This window comes from Microcaecilia unicolor, chromosome 6 (assembly GCF_901765095.1).
Source record: "Microcaecilia unicolor chromosome 6, aMicUni1.1, whole genome shotgun sequence".
Taxonomy (NCBI): Eukaryota; Metazoa; Chordata; class Amphibia; order Gymnophiona; family Siphonopidae; genus Microcaecilia; species Microcaecilia unicolor.
Genome location: NC_044036.1, coordinates 55,185,451 through 55,198,192, shown reverse-complemented (window position 1 = coordinate 55,198,192; position 12,742 = coordinate 55,185,451). Strand labels below are relative to the sequence as shown.

The window sequence follows — 12,742 nt, the reverse complement described above, 5'->3', positions numbered from 1 at the left end:
CTCATTTTCTCTTTTTATGCACATCTACCAGAGACTTGAGTGATGTACTTACATCATATTTCAAGTCAACATCAATGAGAGGAAAAAGATATTCACATATGTCACTGCTTTTGTACCATTGTCAACTTTTGCTATAAAAAAGACAAGACAGTTTACAATAAATCCTGCATATAAGGTGGAGCAAATTTCTTGCTGTTAGCTTCTCCATTGCATTATAAAATAGCTTTACTTTCAGTTTTTACTCATTAAAAAGTGATAATTAAATGGCCATAAATTAGTTTAACAAATGGCTTTAACACCCAAATTCTATATATGGCTCACAAAGTTAGAAGTGCAATTAAGTGTGCAGTTACAGAATAGGGCCAGTAACGTGTATAATATAGTTAAATGGCACTAAACTGGCAGAAAATTGGGAATACCAATAACTGACGTTAACAAGCACTAATTTATTTATTTGTTCCATTTGTATCCCACCTCTTTGCAGGCTCAAAGTGGCTTACAATACATCATGAATAGTGGAAGAATGTTAGTTAATAAACATTTAGTATTGCAGGATTTTGGTCAGCATGATGATAATAAGAGAGAATAATAGTGTACAAGCAGATATTAAGAGACAATTCTAGATATAGATAGGCGATTTGTACATATTCACATTGGTTGATCTTTGTGATAGGCTTTATTAAAGAGGTGGGTCTTCAGTAATGAGCGGAAGTTCGTTCTTTCATAGACCGATTTCAAGCTGCGCGGTAGTGCATTCCATAGCTGCGTGCTCAGGTAGGTGAAGTTTGACGCATGCATTAGTTTGTATTTCATTCCTTTGCAGCTGGGGAAGTGCAGACCAAGGAATGTGCGGGATGATCTTTTGGTATTCCTGGGTGGTAAGTTGATCAGATCTGACATGTAAGCTGGTGCATCTCCATGGATAATTTTATGAACTAATGAGCATACCTTGAAAGCGATACGTTCCTTAAGTGGGAGCCAGTATAGTTTTTCTCGTAAGGGCTTAGCACTTTCAAATTTTGGTTTGCCGAATATAAGTTTAGCTGCAGTGTTTTGGGCTGTTTGGAGTTTCTTGATTATTTGTTCTTTGCAGCCGGCATATAGTGCGTTGCAATAGTCTAGATGACTGAACACCATTGATTGTACCAGGTTGCGGAAAACACTCCTTGGGAAGAAAGGTCGTATTCTTTTTAATTTCCACATTGAGTGGGACATCTTCTTGGCACTAATTTGCCATTGTGCACATAAAAGACTTACACCCCTATTCCATAAATGGTGCACCTAACTTTTCTTGCATGATAGTGCAAAAGGAAGACAGAAACAAAAAAAAAGGCAAAGATCTGCCACAGAAATAGCAAACCAAAAGAAAAAAAGCAGATAAAAAAAGACAAAAAAATGGAACAGGATCTGCTTTTTTCTTTTGGTTTGATAGTGCAAAAGGGACATTAACGTGGGAAGACCATGGGCATGTCTTTGAAGGAATGAACAAATGTGGATAAAGGTGAGAGTCGATATTGTGTATCTGTATTTTCAAATGGCATTTGACAAAGTACCTCATGAAAGACCCCAGAGGAAATTGGAGAGTCATGGGATAGGAGGTAGTGCTCTATTGTGGATTAAAAATTGGTTAAAAGATAGAAAACAGACAGTAGGGTTAAATGGTCAGTATTCTCAGTGGAGAAGGGTAGATAGTGGGGCTCCCCAAGAGTCTGTGCTGGGACTGCTGCTTTTTAACATATTTATAAATGATCTAGAGATGGGAGTAACTAGTGAGGTATTTAAATTTGCTGATGACACAAAGTTATTCAAAGTTGTTAAATCACAAGAGGATTGTGAAAAATTAGAAGAGGACCTTACAAGACTGGGAGACTTGGCACCTAAATGGCAGATGACATTTAATGCGAGCAAGTGCAAAGTGATGCATGTGGTAAAGAGGAACCCAAATTATAGCTATGCAATGCAAGGTTCCACATTAGGAGTCACTGACCAGGAAAGGGACCTAGGTGTCAACATTGATCATACGTTGAAACCCTCTGCTCAGTGTGCGGCAGCGGCTAAGAAAGCAAATAGAATATTACGTAATATTAGGAAAGGAATGGAAAACAAAAATGAAGATGTTATAATGCCTTTGTAGCGCTCCATAGTGCAACCACACCTCAAATATTGTGTTCAATTCTGGTCATCGCATCTTTAAAAACATGTGGAGGGGCATAATCGAACGAGGCGTCCAAGTTTTCATGAGGCTGTCCTCGCAGGACGGCCCCCTTAAAGGGGCAGGGCAACCCGTATTATCGAAACAAGATGAGTGTCCATCTTTCATTTAGATAATACTGTCGGGGATGCCCAAATCATGAAATTTAGGTCATCCTTAGAGATGGTTGTCCTTAGGTTGTTTTTGAGATGGTCGTCCCCAGTTTTCGGCGATAATGGAAACCGAGGACACAACCAAATCCAAGCCCTTTGGTCGTGGGAGGAGCCAGCATTCATAGTGCACTGGTCCCCCTGACATGCCAGGACACAAACCAGGCACCCTAGGGGGCCTGCAGTGGACTTCAGAAAAAGGTCCCAGGTGCATAGCTCCCTTACCTTGGGTGCTGAGCCTCCCACCCCCCCCCACCCCAAAACCCACAACTGTACACCACTACCATAGCCCTTAGGGATGAAGGGGGGCACCTACAAGTGGGTACAGTGGGTTTCTGGTGGGTTTTGGAGGGCTCACATTTACCACCACAAGTGTAACAGGTAGGGGGGGATGGGCCTGGGTCCGCCTGCCTGAAGTACACTGCACCCACTACAACTGCTCCAGGTACCTGCATACTGCTGCAATGGACCTGAGTATGGCATTTGAGGCTGGCGTAGAAGCTGGCAAAAAAGTATTTTTAAATATATATATATTTTTAGGGTGGGAGGGGGTTAGTGACCACTGGGGGAGTAAGGGGAAGTCATCCCTGAGTCCCTCCGGTGGTCATCTGGTCAGTTCAGGCACCTTTTTGATGCTTGGTCGTGAAACAAAAATGGACCAAGTAAAGTCGGCCAAGTGTTCGTCAGGGACGCCCTTCTTTTTTCCATTATCGGCCGAGGACGCCCATCTCCTAAGCACACCCCAGTCCCACCTTCGCTACACTGTGAACTTTGGTCGTCCCCGCGACGGAAAGCAGTTGAGGGCGCCCAAAATCGCCTTTAGATTATACCGATTTGGGTTTGGATGGCTTCCTAAAAGTCCATAGATCATTATTAAAATGGATTTGGGGAAAATCCACTGCTTATTTCTTGGATAAGCAGCATAAAATATACTGTACTTTTTTGGGATCTTGCCAGGTACTTGTGACCTGGCTTGGCCACTGTTGGAAACAGGATGCTGGGCTTGATAGACCTTCGGTCTGTCCCAGTACGGCAATACTTATGTACTTACATACTTAAGTCAGAGGCGTTCCAACTATTGTGCACACTTTAGAGAATAGTTGCATTTATGTGAGAAACTGCCACATTTAGGCACCACCATTTACACCAGCCATAGACATGGCATAAGTGGTCATTGGCACATAACTGCTGATTTATATTAGTATTCTAGAAACACAGAAAAATGCAGGCAGAAAAAGACCATACGGCCTATTCCTTTATCAGTGTTTCAAACTCTTAATCACTATTTATGTCTTTGCTTTTATATATGGACTATCCATGCCATTCTCCTTTTCACTCTCATAGAGATCCAATGTACTTGTCCAGAGCTCTCTTGAATTCAGATACTGTTTTCATCTTCACCTCTTCCACCGGGAGGCCATTCCACGAATTCACCACCCTTCAAGTGAAGAAGTATTTCCTCAGATTACTTCCGAGTCTATCCTCTTTCACCTTCATCCTATGCTCCCTCATTCCACAGCTTCCTTTCAATTGAAAAAGATTTGCCGCCTGTGCATTTATGCTGCATAGGTATTTAAATCTCTATCATTTCTCCCCTCTCCCACCTTTCTTCCAAAGTATACATATTGAGATCTTTAAATCTGTCCGCAAATGCTTTACGATGAAGACCACTGACCATTTTAGTAACCGCCTTCTGGGCTGACTCCATCCTGTTCATATCTTTTTGAAGGTGCAGTCTCCAGAATTGTACACAATATTCTAAATGAAATCTCACCAGAGTCTTATACTGAGGCATCATCACCTCCTTTTTCCTACTGGCCATTCCTCTCCCTATGCACCCAAGCATTCTATAACATATTTGGCATGCAGATCTGTGATTATAGAAAAGTAGCATAGTGCCCAGTTTTTTGCTGCTTATCTTTTAGTGACCTATATTGAATTTACCCCTAAGTATAGTCTAGTGGTCAATGAACTGAAAACTAGAGAAATCAGGATTCAAATCTAGTTCCCCCCACTAAAATTTCTTGTGACACTGAGCAAGTCACCTTATCTCATGTGGCCTCAAGTACTTAGACTAAGCTTTTGGAGCACGGATTTATTGTACCTGAACACTTATCACTATTCCACAGCACTATCTATGTTCTGTAGTGCTATAAAAATATAATTAGTAACACTTTTCAGGATACACGGATCCTACTTAACTTTGAAATATTGATTTCCCTAAGAAAGACCACAAGTCCATGCAAAATCTAATAATTTTAATGAAAAATTCTCTAATATACATTTTTATAAGAACGCCCTAAACCCTTTGAGATATGCTTTCCAAAGGCTTTCTCCAACTCTGAGAACAGATCTATAAAATTCATCATCACTCCTAAAGACAAAGAAGATAAATCTAATTCATAAAATATGTTACAAAAAGTTTGTCTTTCATACGTTAAACCTGGCCAAAGCTACACGGTTCTGCAGCTCTCACTGAGGATCTTCAGCGCTGACATGTCTCCATTTTTCAAGAATCTTGGACGGTGTTGAAGTTAACACCCTCCCCACAGGCCTGAGCAAGAGCTGCTCAGAAGGCAGCTGCACTTTTGGCTTGGAAACCTCTAGAGGAGCCATGTGCCAGATTTTATTTTTATTACATTTGTACCCCGCGCTTTCCCACTCATGGCAGGCTCAATGCGGCTTACATGGGGCAATGGAGGGTTAAGTGACTTGCCCAGAGTCACAAGGAGCTGCCTGTGCCTGAAGTGGGAATCGAACTCAGTTCCTCAGTTCCCCAGGACCAAAGTCCACCACCCTAACCACTGGGCCACTCCTCCACTCCAGATTAATTAATATCTGGCAGTCATTCTTTGCACTTGGACTCAAAGTCGCTGTCCCACTAGTAGTAGGAGGGCCACTCTATCAAAGAGTCTCTACTCGAATGTGACCTCGGAGATAATATATGGTTTTGATAAGTGAGAGGGTGTTTGTGGGGGAAGAGGTGATTAGGTTGGGTTGGAAGTGGGGGTTACGTTTTAGCACAGTTTTGAAAAGGGATATGTGTGGAGGGTTAGATGTGAGTGGTGGAACTAAGAGGGGGTACAATCTGTGATTATGGAGGGCGCAGGGGAGTGAATGTGGATGCAGAGGTTCCAGTATGGCTACTACTACTACTACTACTATTTAGCATTTCTATAGCGCTACAAGGCATACGCAGCGCTGCACAAACATAGAAGAAAGACAGTCCCTGCTCAAAGAGCTTACAATCTAATGGACAAAAAATAAATAAAGTAAGCAAATCAAATCAATTAATGTGAACGGGAAGGAAGAGAGGAGGGTAGGTGGAGGCGAGTGGTTACAAGTGGTTACTAGTCAAAAGCAATGTTAAAGAGGTGGGCTTTCAGTCTAGATTTAAAGGTGGCCAAGAATGGGGCAAGACGTAGGGGCTCAGGAAGTTTATTCCAGGCGTAGGGTGCAGCGAGACAGAAGGCGCGAAGTCTGGAGTTGGCAGTAGTGGAGAAGGGAACAGATAAGAAGGATTTATCCATGGAGCGGAGTGCACGGGAAGGGGTGTAGGGAAGGACGAGTGTGGAGAGATACTGGGGAGCAGCAGAGTGAATACATTTATAGGTTAGTAGAAGAAGTTTGAACAGGATGCGAAAACGGATAGGGAGCCAGTGAAGGGTCTTGAGGAGAGGGGTAGTATGAGTAAAGCGACCCTGGCGGAAGATGAGACGGGCAGCAGAGTTTTGAACCGACTGGAGAGGGGAGAGGTGACTAAGTGGGAGGCCAGCAAGAAGCAGATTGCAGTAGTCTAAACGAGAGGTGACAAGGGTGTGGATGAGGGTTTTGGTAGAGTGCTCGGAAAGAAAGGGGCGGATTTTACGGATGTTGTAAAGAAAGAAACGACAGGTCTTGGCGGTCTGCTGGATATGAGCAGAGAAGGAGAGAGAAGAGTCAAAGATGACCCCAAGGTTTCGAGCTGAGGAGACAGGGAGAATGAGAGAGCCATCAACAGAAATAGAAAACGGGGGGAGCGGGGAGGTGGGTTTGGGGGGGAAAATGAGAAGCTCGGTTTTGGTCATATTTAATTTCAGGTGGCGTTGAAAATAGCTACTTTTAATAAGGAAGGTTTGAACGATCCCATGGAGTGAAAAAAGATGCAGTCGTATTTGGCCAAGCAAATAGTTGATATTGCCTTGTTACAGGAGGTACAACTTAACTTCACTTGAAACAGAAAACCTCAAGGAGGGATGGTACAGACAGGTGTTCTGTTCAGCATATAACTAAGAAGAGGGTGCAAAAAGGCTTTCTTCTGGAGGAACAGAGAAGTGTTTCAGGCAATTTGGTGAGTGGAGATAACCCCTGACAGTGACTAATACTGCAGATTTGATGAGGGGAAAGTATGAATGTGCTTAATGTGACGAATTGTTGGAAAAAACGGAGATTGAGATAGTATGTTTTATCAGCTCACTGAGACTGTTATTAAATGTTTTGTTCAGGCATCAAGATGTGATTTTTTTGAATTGACTGGCAATTTCTCCAGATGTGACTACAGAGCCAGAGAGGAGGAAAAAGCAATTCTTATTGCTCATTTAGGATTCCTTTGTTTTATTTATTTTTTTATATCCTAAGTGCATTGCTAAATATATCTTTTTTTTTTAATACCTTTTTACCTTTATTAGTAATGCTCCCGGACAGCGTTCCATTCAGCAGTACAGTGCTGTTCCTCATTCCACTCGGGGTGCTCCTGCTTTGGAGGTCAGGTTAGAGAACGTGTCTCTGTTGGTCAGCGAAGCTTTACTGAGACCCATCTCTCCCAGTCTTGTCGCCGGCATGTTGACAGATGACTGGACCTCAACAATCAGACGTGACCGAGATATCAGCTTCTGTTGAAGGGGGAGAGACGAGTCGTGCAGTAGACATAAAGAGACCTACTGAGGGAGATGATCACTTGGGACATTCTTATCCCAACTGATAAAAAGCTGGATGCAAAAAAAAAACAGATATAGTGGTAAAAGAGAAAAACATCAGAACGACATTGATTATAGAGGTGTCGGTCCCAAGAGATTACTTAGTGAATCACGTGGAGAGACAGATCTTCAAGTACCATGAAATGCAGCCTGAGATCAAGAAAATGTGGCAGAACAAAGCAGAAATCATTCCCATCATTTTGGGTGCCACAGGCTTGATCACAAGAACTTTCCAAGTGCACCTAGATATGTTGCCTATACATATTACATCTTATGAACTCCAGAAAGAAGCTCTCGTTGGCACAATGCATGTACTATGGTAAGCGTTAGCAGTAAATTTGAAAGACTGAGATCATATTCCACATACCCTGGCTTAGGAGTGAGGTTCATTCCTGCCATGGTACGTGCAAATCTAACCCATTTGGAGAAATTGCTTGGAGATGTTTTGGTGCCCGTTAATGTGAAGAGAAAGGAAGAAATGCCTGATCAGATAGAGACAGCCAAATTCTGATCCCTAGCGGTAATACTACAAGAGTCACCAGCATAATTTTGAATCCAGGGTCGTTCCTGCCCAGATCTCAGGGAACATAGACAGTAGGCCTGAGGGGAGGGCTACAGGTAGATGAGGGGTAGGGGCTTCTGAGAGGACACTTCCATGGGTGGCCTGACTTAGGGGACACTGACTTGGGGGGCTTTGGAAAGAAGCCTTATATTGGGGGGGGGGGCTTCGGGGACATCTTATGTTAGCTGGTCACCACCTTCAAGACATGGCCCAGAACAGCAGGCAACAATTTCAAGGCTCAATGCTTCCAGGACAGTAAAATAACCCCAGCTTTTTAGTGGGGTGATTTTTACAGCTTTAATGAAGCTTGCCATATGCACAAGTCACATTCCGGGGTTTTATATGGTGCCTGCATGCATCTGTATGCTTTGCATCTCATTACAGAATGGTGACCTAACCTAAAAAATAAAACTGTGTTACAGCTCTTCAGTGGCATAGCTATGGGTGGGCCTGGGTGGACACAGGCCTACCCATTCTTGGCTCAGACCCACCCAGTGGTGGAACCCCACATCAACATCTCTCCTCCTCCACAGTATCCTGGCATCTGCTCACCTGCCGCTGAACCCCGTCCCTCCCCGGTGTACCTTACAGGTGTCCCCGGCGCCTGCAGTGATCCATTATTGCTGCCTACGCTGGCCCCGCAGGCTTCCATCAGCCAGGTCCCACCCTGCTTCCTATCTGGCGGGATCCAGGAGATGGAAGACTGCAGGGCCAGCGCAGGCAGCAATAATGGATCACTGCAGGCACCAGGGAGGGATGGGGTTCAGTGTCAGGTGGGCAGATGCCGAGAGTCTGCGGAGGAGAGATGTTGATGAGGTAGGTGAAGTAGTATATGAAGGTGAAGAAACAATGTGACAAACGGCTACGGCTGTGGCCAGAAGGATGCTAGGCTGCATAGAGAGAGGTATAACCAGCAGGAAAAGGAGGCATTGATGACCCTTTACAAATCATTGGTGAGGCCCCACTTGGAGTATAGTGTACAGTTTTGGAGGCCGTATCTTGCTAAAGATGTAAAAAGACTGGAAGCAGTGCAAAGAAAAGCTACAAAAATGGTATGGGATTTGCGTTGCAAACCGTACAAGGAGAGACTTGTCGACCTGAATATGTATACCTCGAAGGAAAGGAGAAACGGGTGACATGATACAGACTTTCAAATATTTGAAAGGTATTAATCAGCAAATAAACCTTTTCCAGAGATGGGAAGGTGGTAGAGCTAGAGGACATGAATTGAGGCTGAAGGGGGGCAGACTCAGGAGTAATGTCAGGAAGTATTTTATCACGGAAAGAGTGGTAGATACGTGGAATGTCCTCTCGTGGAAGGTGGTGAAGATGAAAATGGTAATGGAATTCAAACATTCATGGGATAAACACAAAGGAATCCTGTATAGAAGGAATGGATCTACAGAATCTTAGCAGACATTGGGTGGCAACGCCGGTAACTGGGAAGCAAAACCGGTGCTGGGCAGACTTCTACGGTAGCTGAATAGATATGGATGGGCTGGAGTGTAAATTTAAGGGGCTTCAACGTTAGCTTCAGAACTTTTAGTACAAGAACAGTGATGGGCAGACTTCCACAGTCTGTGCCCTGAGAATGGCAAGAACAATCAAACTCAAGTATACATATAAAGTATCACATAACATGTAAAATGAGATTATCTTATTGGGCAGACTGGATGGACCATTCAGATCTTTATCTGCCGTTATTTACTATATTTCTATGAAAAAAAAACTACATTTTTTTAGATCTCGGGGGGGGGGGGGGGGGAATTGCATGTTGTGGAAGGGCCTGCCTAAGTAAACTCTGGGCCCATCCAAAATACTGGATCTAGCTACGCCACTGCAGCTCTTTAACATGTGTTAAGGGGCAAATAACATGCAGTATAGTCCAGGGGCATAACCAGACCTCAGCGAGAGGGAAGACCACAGCACAAGGTGGGGGGGGGGCACATTTTAGCCCACCTCCCTCAGCCACCACCCCCCCCCCCCCCCCTCCTGGCGCCACTGCCAGGTACCTTTGCTTGTGGGGGCCCCAACCCCCGCCAGCCAGTCTTCTTCAGCGCCGGTCTCCGGCGCATTCGCAGATCTGTTTCTGTGAGTCCTGACTCTTGATGTCCTGCATGCATGTCCTACACATTACGTGCACGCAGAACGTCAGGACTCACAGAAACAGATCAGCAAACGCGCTGGAGACCGGCACTGAAGACTTCGGATGGCGGGAGTTGGGGACCCCTGCCAGCAAGAGTACATGGCGGCGGCGGGAGGGGGGGATTGAAGGTGGCGGGAGGGGTCGAAAGTAGAGGGGGCCAGGGCTAAATCTGTGGGGGCCCATGCCCCCGTGGCCCCACCTAGCTACGCCTATGGTAGCCATAATGCAGCTTGATAATTAGCCCCGTTAATCTCTTCAGAAAGACCTTCCAGCTTCCACCTACTATCATCAAATTGAACAAATTAAAAAGTTGGGACTTCATTGTTCATTGTGGAGGTCAGGTGTGCGCTCATTCATAGCTGTCTGTCTGCTCTCGCGTGACTTCCCTCTGAATGATTCACGTAAGTGGTAGACAGCACGAACAGAATCACGGTGCTGCCCGCGTATTTTCAGTCCCCACCCCCACCAATGACTCCCCTCGGCAGTGCGCGAAAGAGCGGAATCACCTCCCTCCCCCCCCCTTCTTACCTCAGCGACGGGCATGTGGAAAGCTTCGGCTATCTTTCCGTACAGTTCCTTGATATTGCTGAACCCCTCGATCCTACCTGTGGGGCTGCCGTGCGCCAATTGCGTGTGGAAGACCAGGCGGGGGCGCAGGTTGGCGGGGGGAGGGGGCAGCCCGGCCGCTTTGGCTGTGCCCCCTTCCTCGTTTTCTACCAGCCTGGATGTCTCTTTCGACTTGGCTTTTTTTTTCCCCCGCAATAACCCGAAAGGCATTTTTTTCCCGGCAAGACGGCAGACTGACTGGGCTAGAGAGATGCTAGCCCTGCTTCAGGCACGACACGACGACTCCTCACCCCGGGCCCGGCTTTTCTCAAGTTCGATTTTGTCCCTCCTTGGCCCTACAGCTTCTTGTTCCCGCTGCCTAGCCGCCGCCAGGTGAAGGAGGCAGTGAGCTGGCAGCGCCACTTCCTGCTTCTCCTGAGTCGAGGAACTGCAGGTGCTGCTGCTTCTTTCCAGTCTCTAGCACACCTGCAAAGTGCAAACACGTTTTTATTGTTTCCAGCGCTAAGTAATGTTGGAAAGAAACCATACGTAAGGCATCGAAAAAATGTGTGTCAAATATAAGGGGTGGCTATGAAAGGGAAATGGGACTTTTTTTTTTTTTTTTTTGCAACTACATTCAAAGCAGTTTACATATATTCAGGTACTTATTTTGTACCAGGGGCAATGGAGGGTTAAGTGACTTGCCCATAGTCACAAGGAGCTGCAGTGGGAATTGAGCTCCCCAGGATCAAAGTCCACTGCACTAACCACTAGGTTAAGTTTTTGAAAATGATATGCATGGGAACAACCTGCACTTTTTTAATTTCCCCCTGTGCTTTCAGTAACTCCCTTGGAAATGCTGAAGCGTTACTTGTTGTTGAGTGTGCCTTAAGATAATTTACCTCCTTTCTCATAAGTTTTCTATCTGCCATTTGAACTTCTGGCAGTAAGTTGAGATGTTGAACTTAATGTACCTAATTTAGATTCTGCAATATTGGAATCCTCTGACTCTGCTACTGCAGTCATTTTGTTGATTACTGTGGCTTTGACCCTGGATGAAGATTGGTTAATGAAACTGTTCTTTAAGAGCAGGGTAAAAACATTTATGGGATTTAAGATACAGTTCCCAGATGTTTCAAAGGAAACCCAAATATATGTAAGCAATTTTTGTTAATAAAACCAGGGGTCCTCCAGATTGGGGCAACTTTTTAAAGATTTCTTTGCAAATGTGTTATCAGATACCAATCAGTTAAATATGTAGTTTTTGATCCAGCACATCTGATAACCTTTTTAGCCACTAAACATATATCTAAGGAGCTAAGGCCCACATGCACAAAGCTTATCGTGCTATTAATGTTTGCTTTAGACTGATTCTAGCCAGTGTAAAGCAAATCTTTATGTAGGTAGTAATGCATAAAGGGGTTTCCATGGCTCTAACGTGTGCCGTTAGCAGCCACCAAGAACCCCATCCAAATGTATTACAATGAGCTCATTAGTAGTCTAATGTGTATTCCAGGGGATGCACAGCTCCAGAGCAGCCCTAATTTAACGAGCAAATTTAGCAGCTGCTCTGGAGCTGTCACAGAGGACAGAAGCACAAGCAGGAAACTATAAAGGCTGCCTGCTTGTGCTGCCTACATCTCACCTCTTGCCCCCCCCCCCCCCTCCACCCACCCAAAATTGAAGAAAGGAAAATTTCCCTGGTGCTGCAGTGGACCACAACACTCCTCTTCATCTTGTTTTCTTTATTTCCCTGGTTGTCAAGTGGACCCTGACCCCCCCCCCCCCCCCCCACAATCTTTTTTTTTTAAGTTTCCCTGGTGGTCTAGTGGACTATGACCCCCCCCCCCCCCCTTGACCCTGGAACATTTTTTTTTAATTTCCCTGGTGGACCAAACCAAACCTCTTCCCCTGTGCAGTCACACACCCCTCCCTCCCATACTCGACCCTCCCTATACCTTTACAACAAGGTGGGAATGATAAAATATGGGTACTGAACAAGTGAGTAAGGGTTAGGAGTTAAAGCAGCAGTTAAAGTATCTTCTTTAGAGACTTGGCAGTGCAGGAATCCTCTTAGGCTTCCAGCTCTAGAGCACGCTCTCTGGTCTGTCCCACAAAACAGAAAGTTGACTCAGAGAGAGTGCTGCAGGGAAGGAAGCAGGCAGCCTAGGA

General features: G+C 45.0%; 1 protein-coding gene across 2 annotated transcripts in view; it reads right to left on the bottom strand.

The window, feature by feature from the left end:
- Window positions 1-11,132, bottom strand: part of GIPC2 (GIPC PDZ domain containing family member 2) — a 71,691-nt gene extending 60,559 nt beyond the window's left edge. For both annotated transcript variants that reach the window (XM_030206689.1, XM_030206690.1), the window contains exon 1: window positions 10,553-11,132. In XM_030206689.1, coding sequence (XP_030062549.1) covers window positions 10,553-10,801 — 249 coding nt within the window. In that variant the 5' untranslated portion in view covers window positions 10,802-11,132. The remainder of the gene's footprint in view (window positions 1-10,552) is intronic.
- Window positions 11,133-12,742: the final 1,610 nt, after the last annotated feature.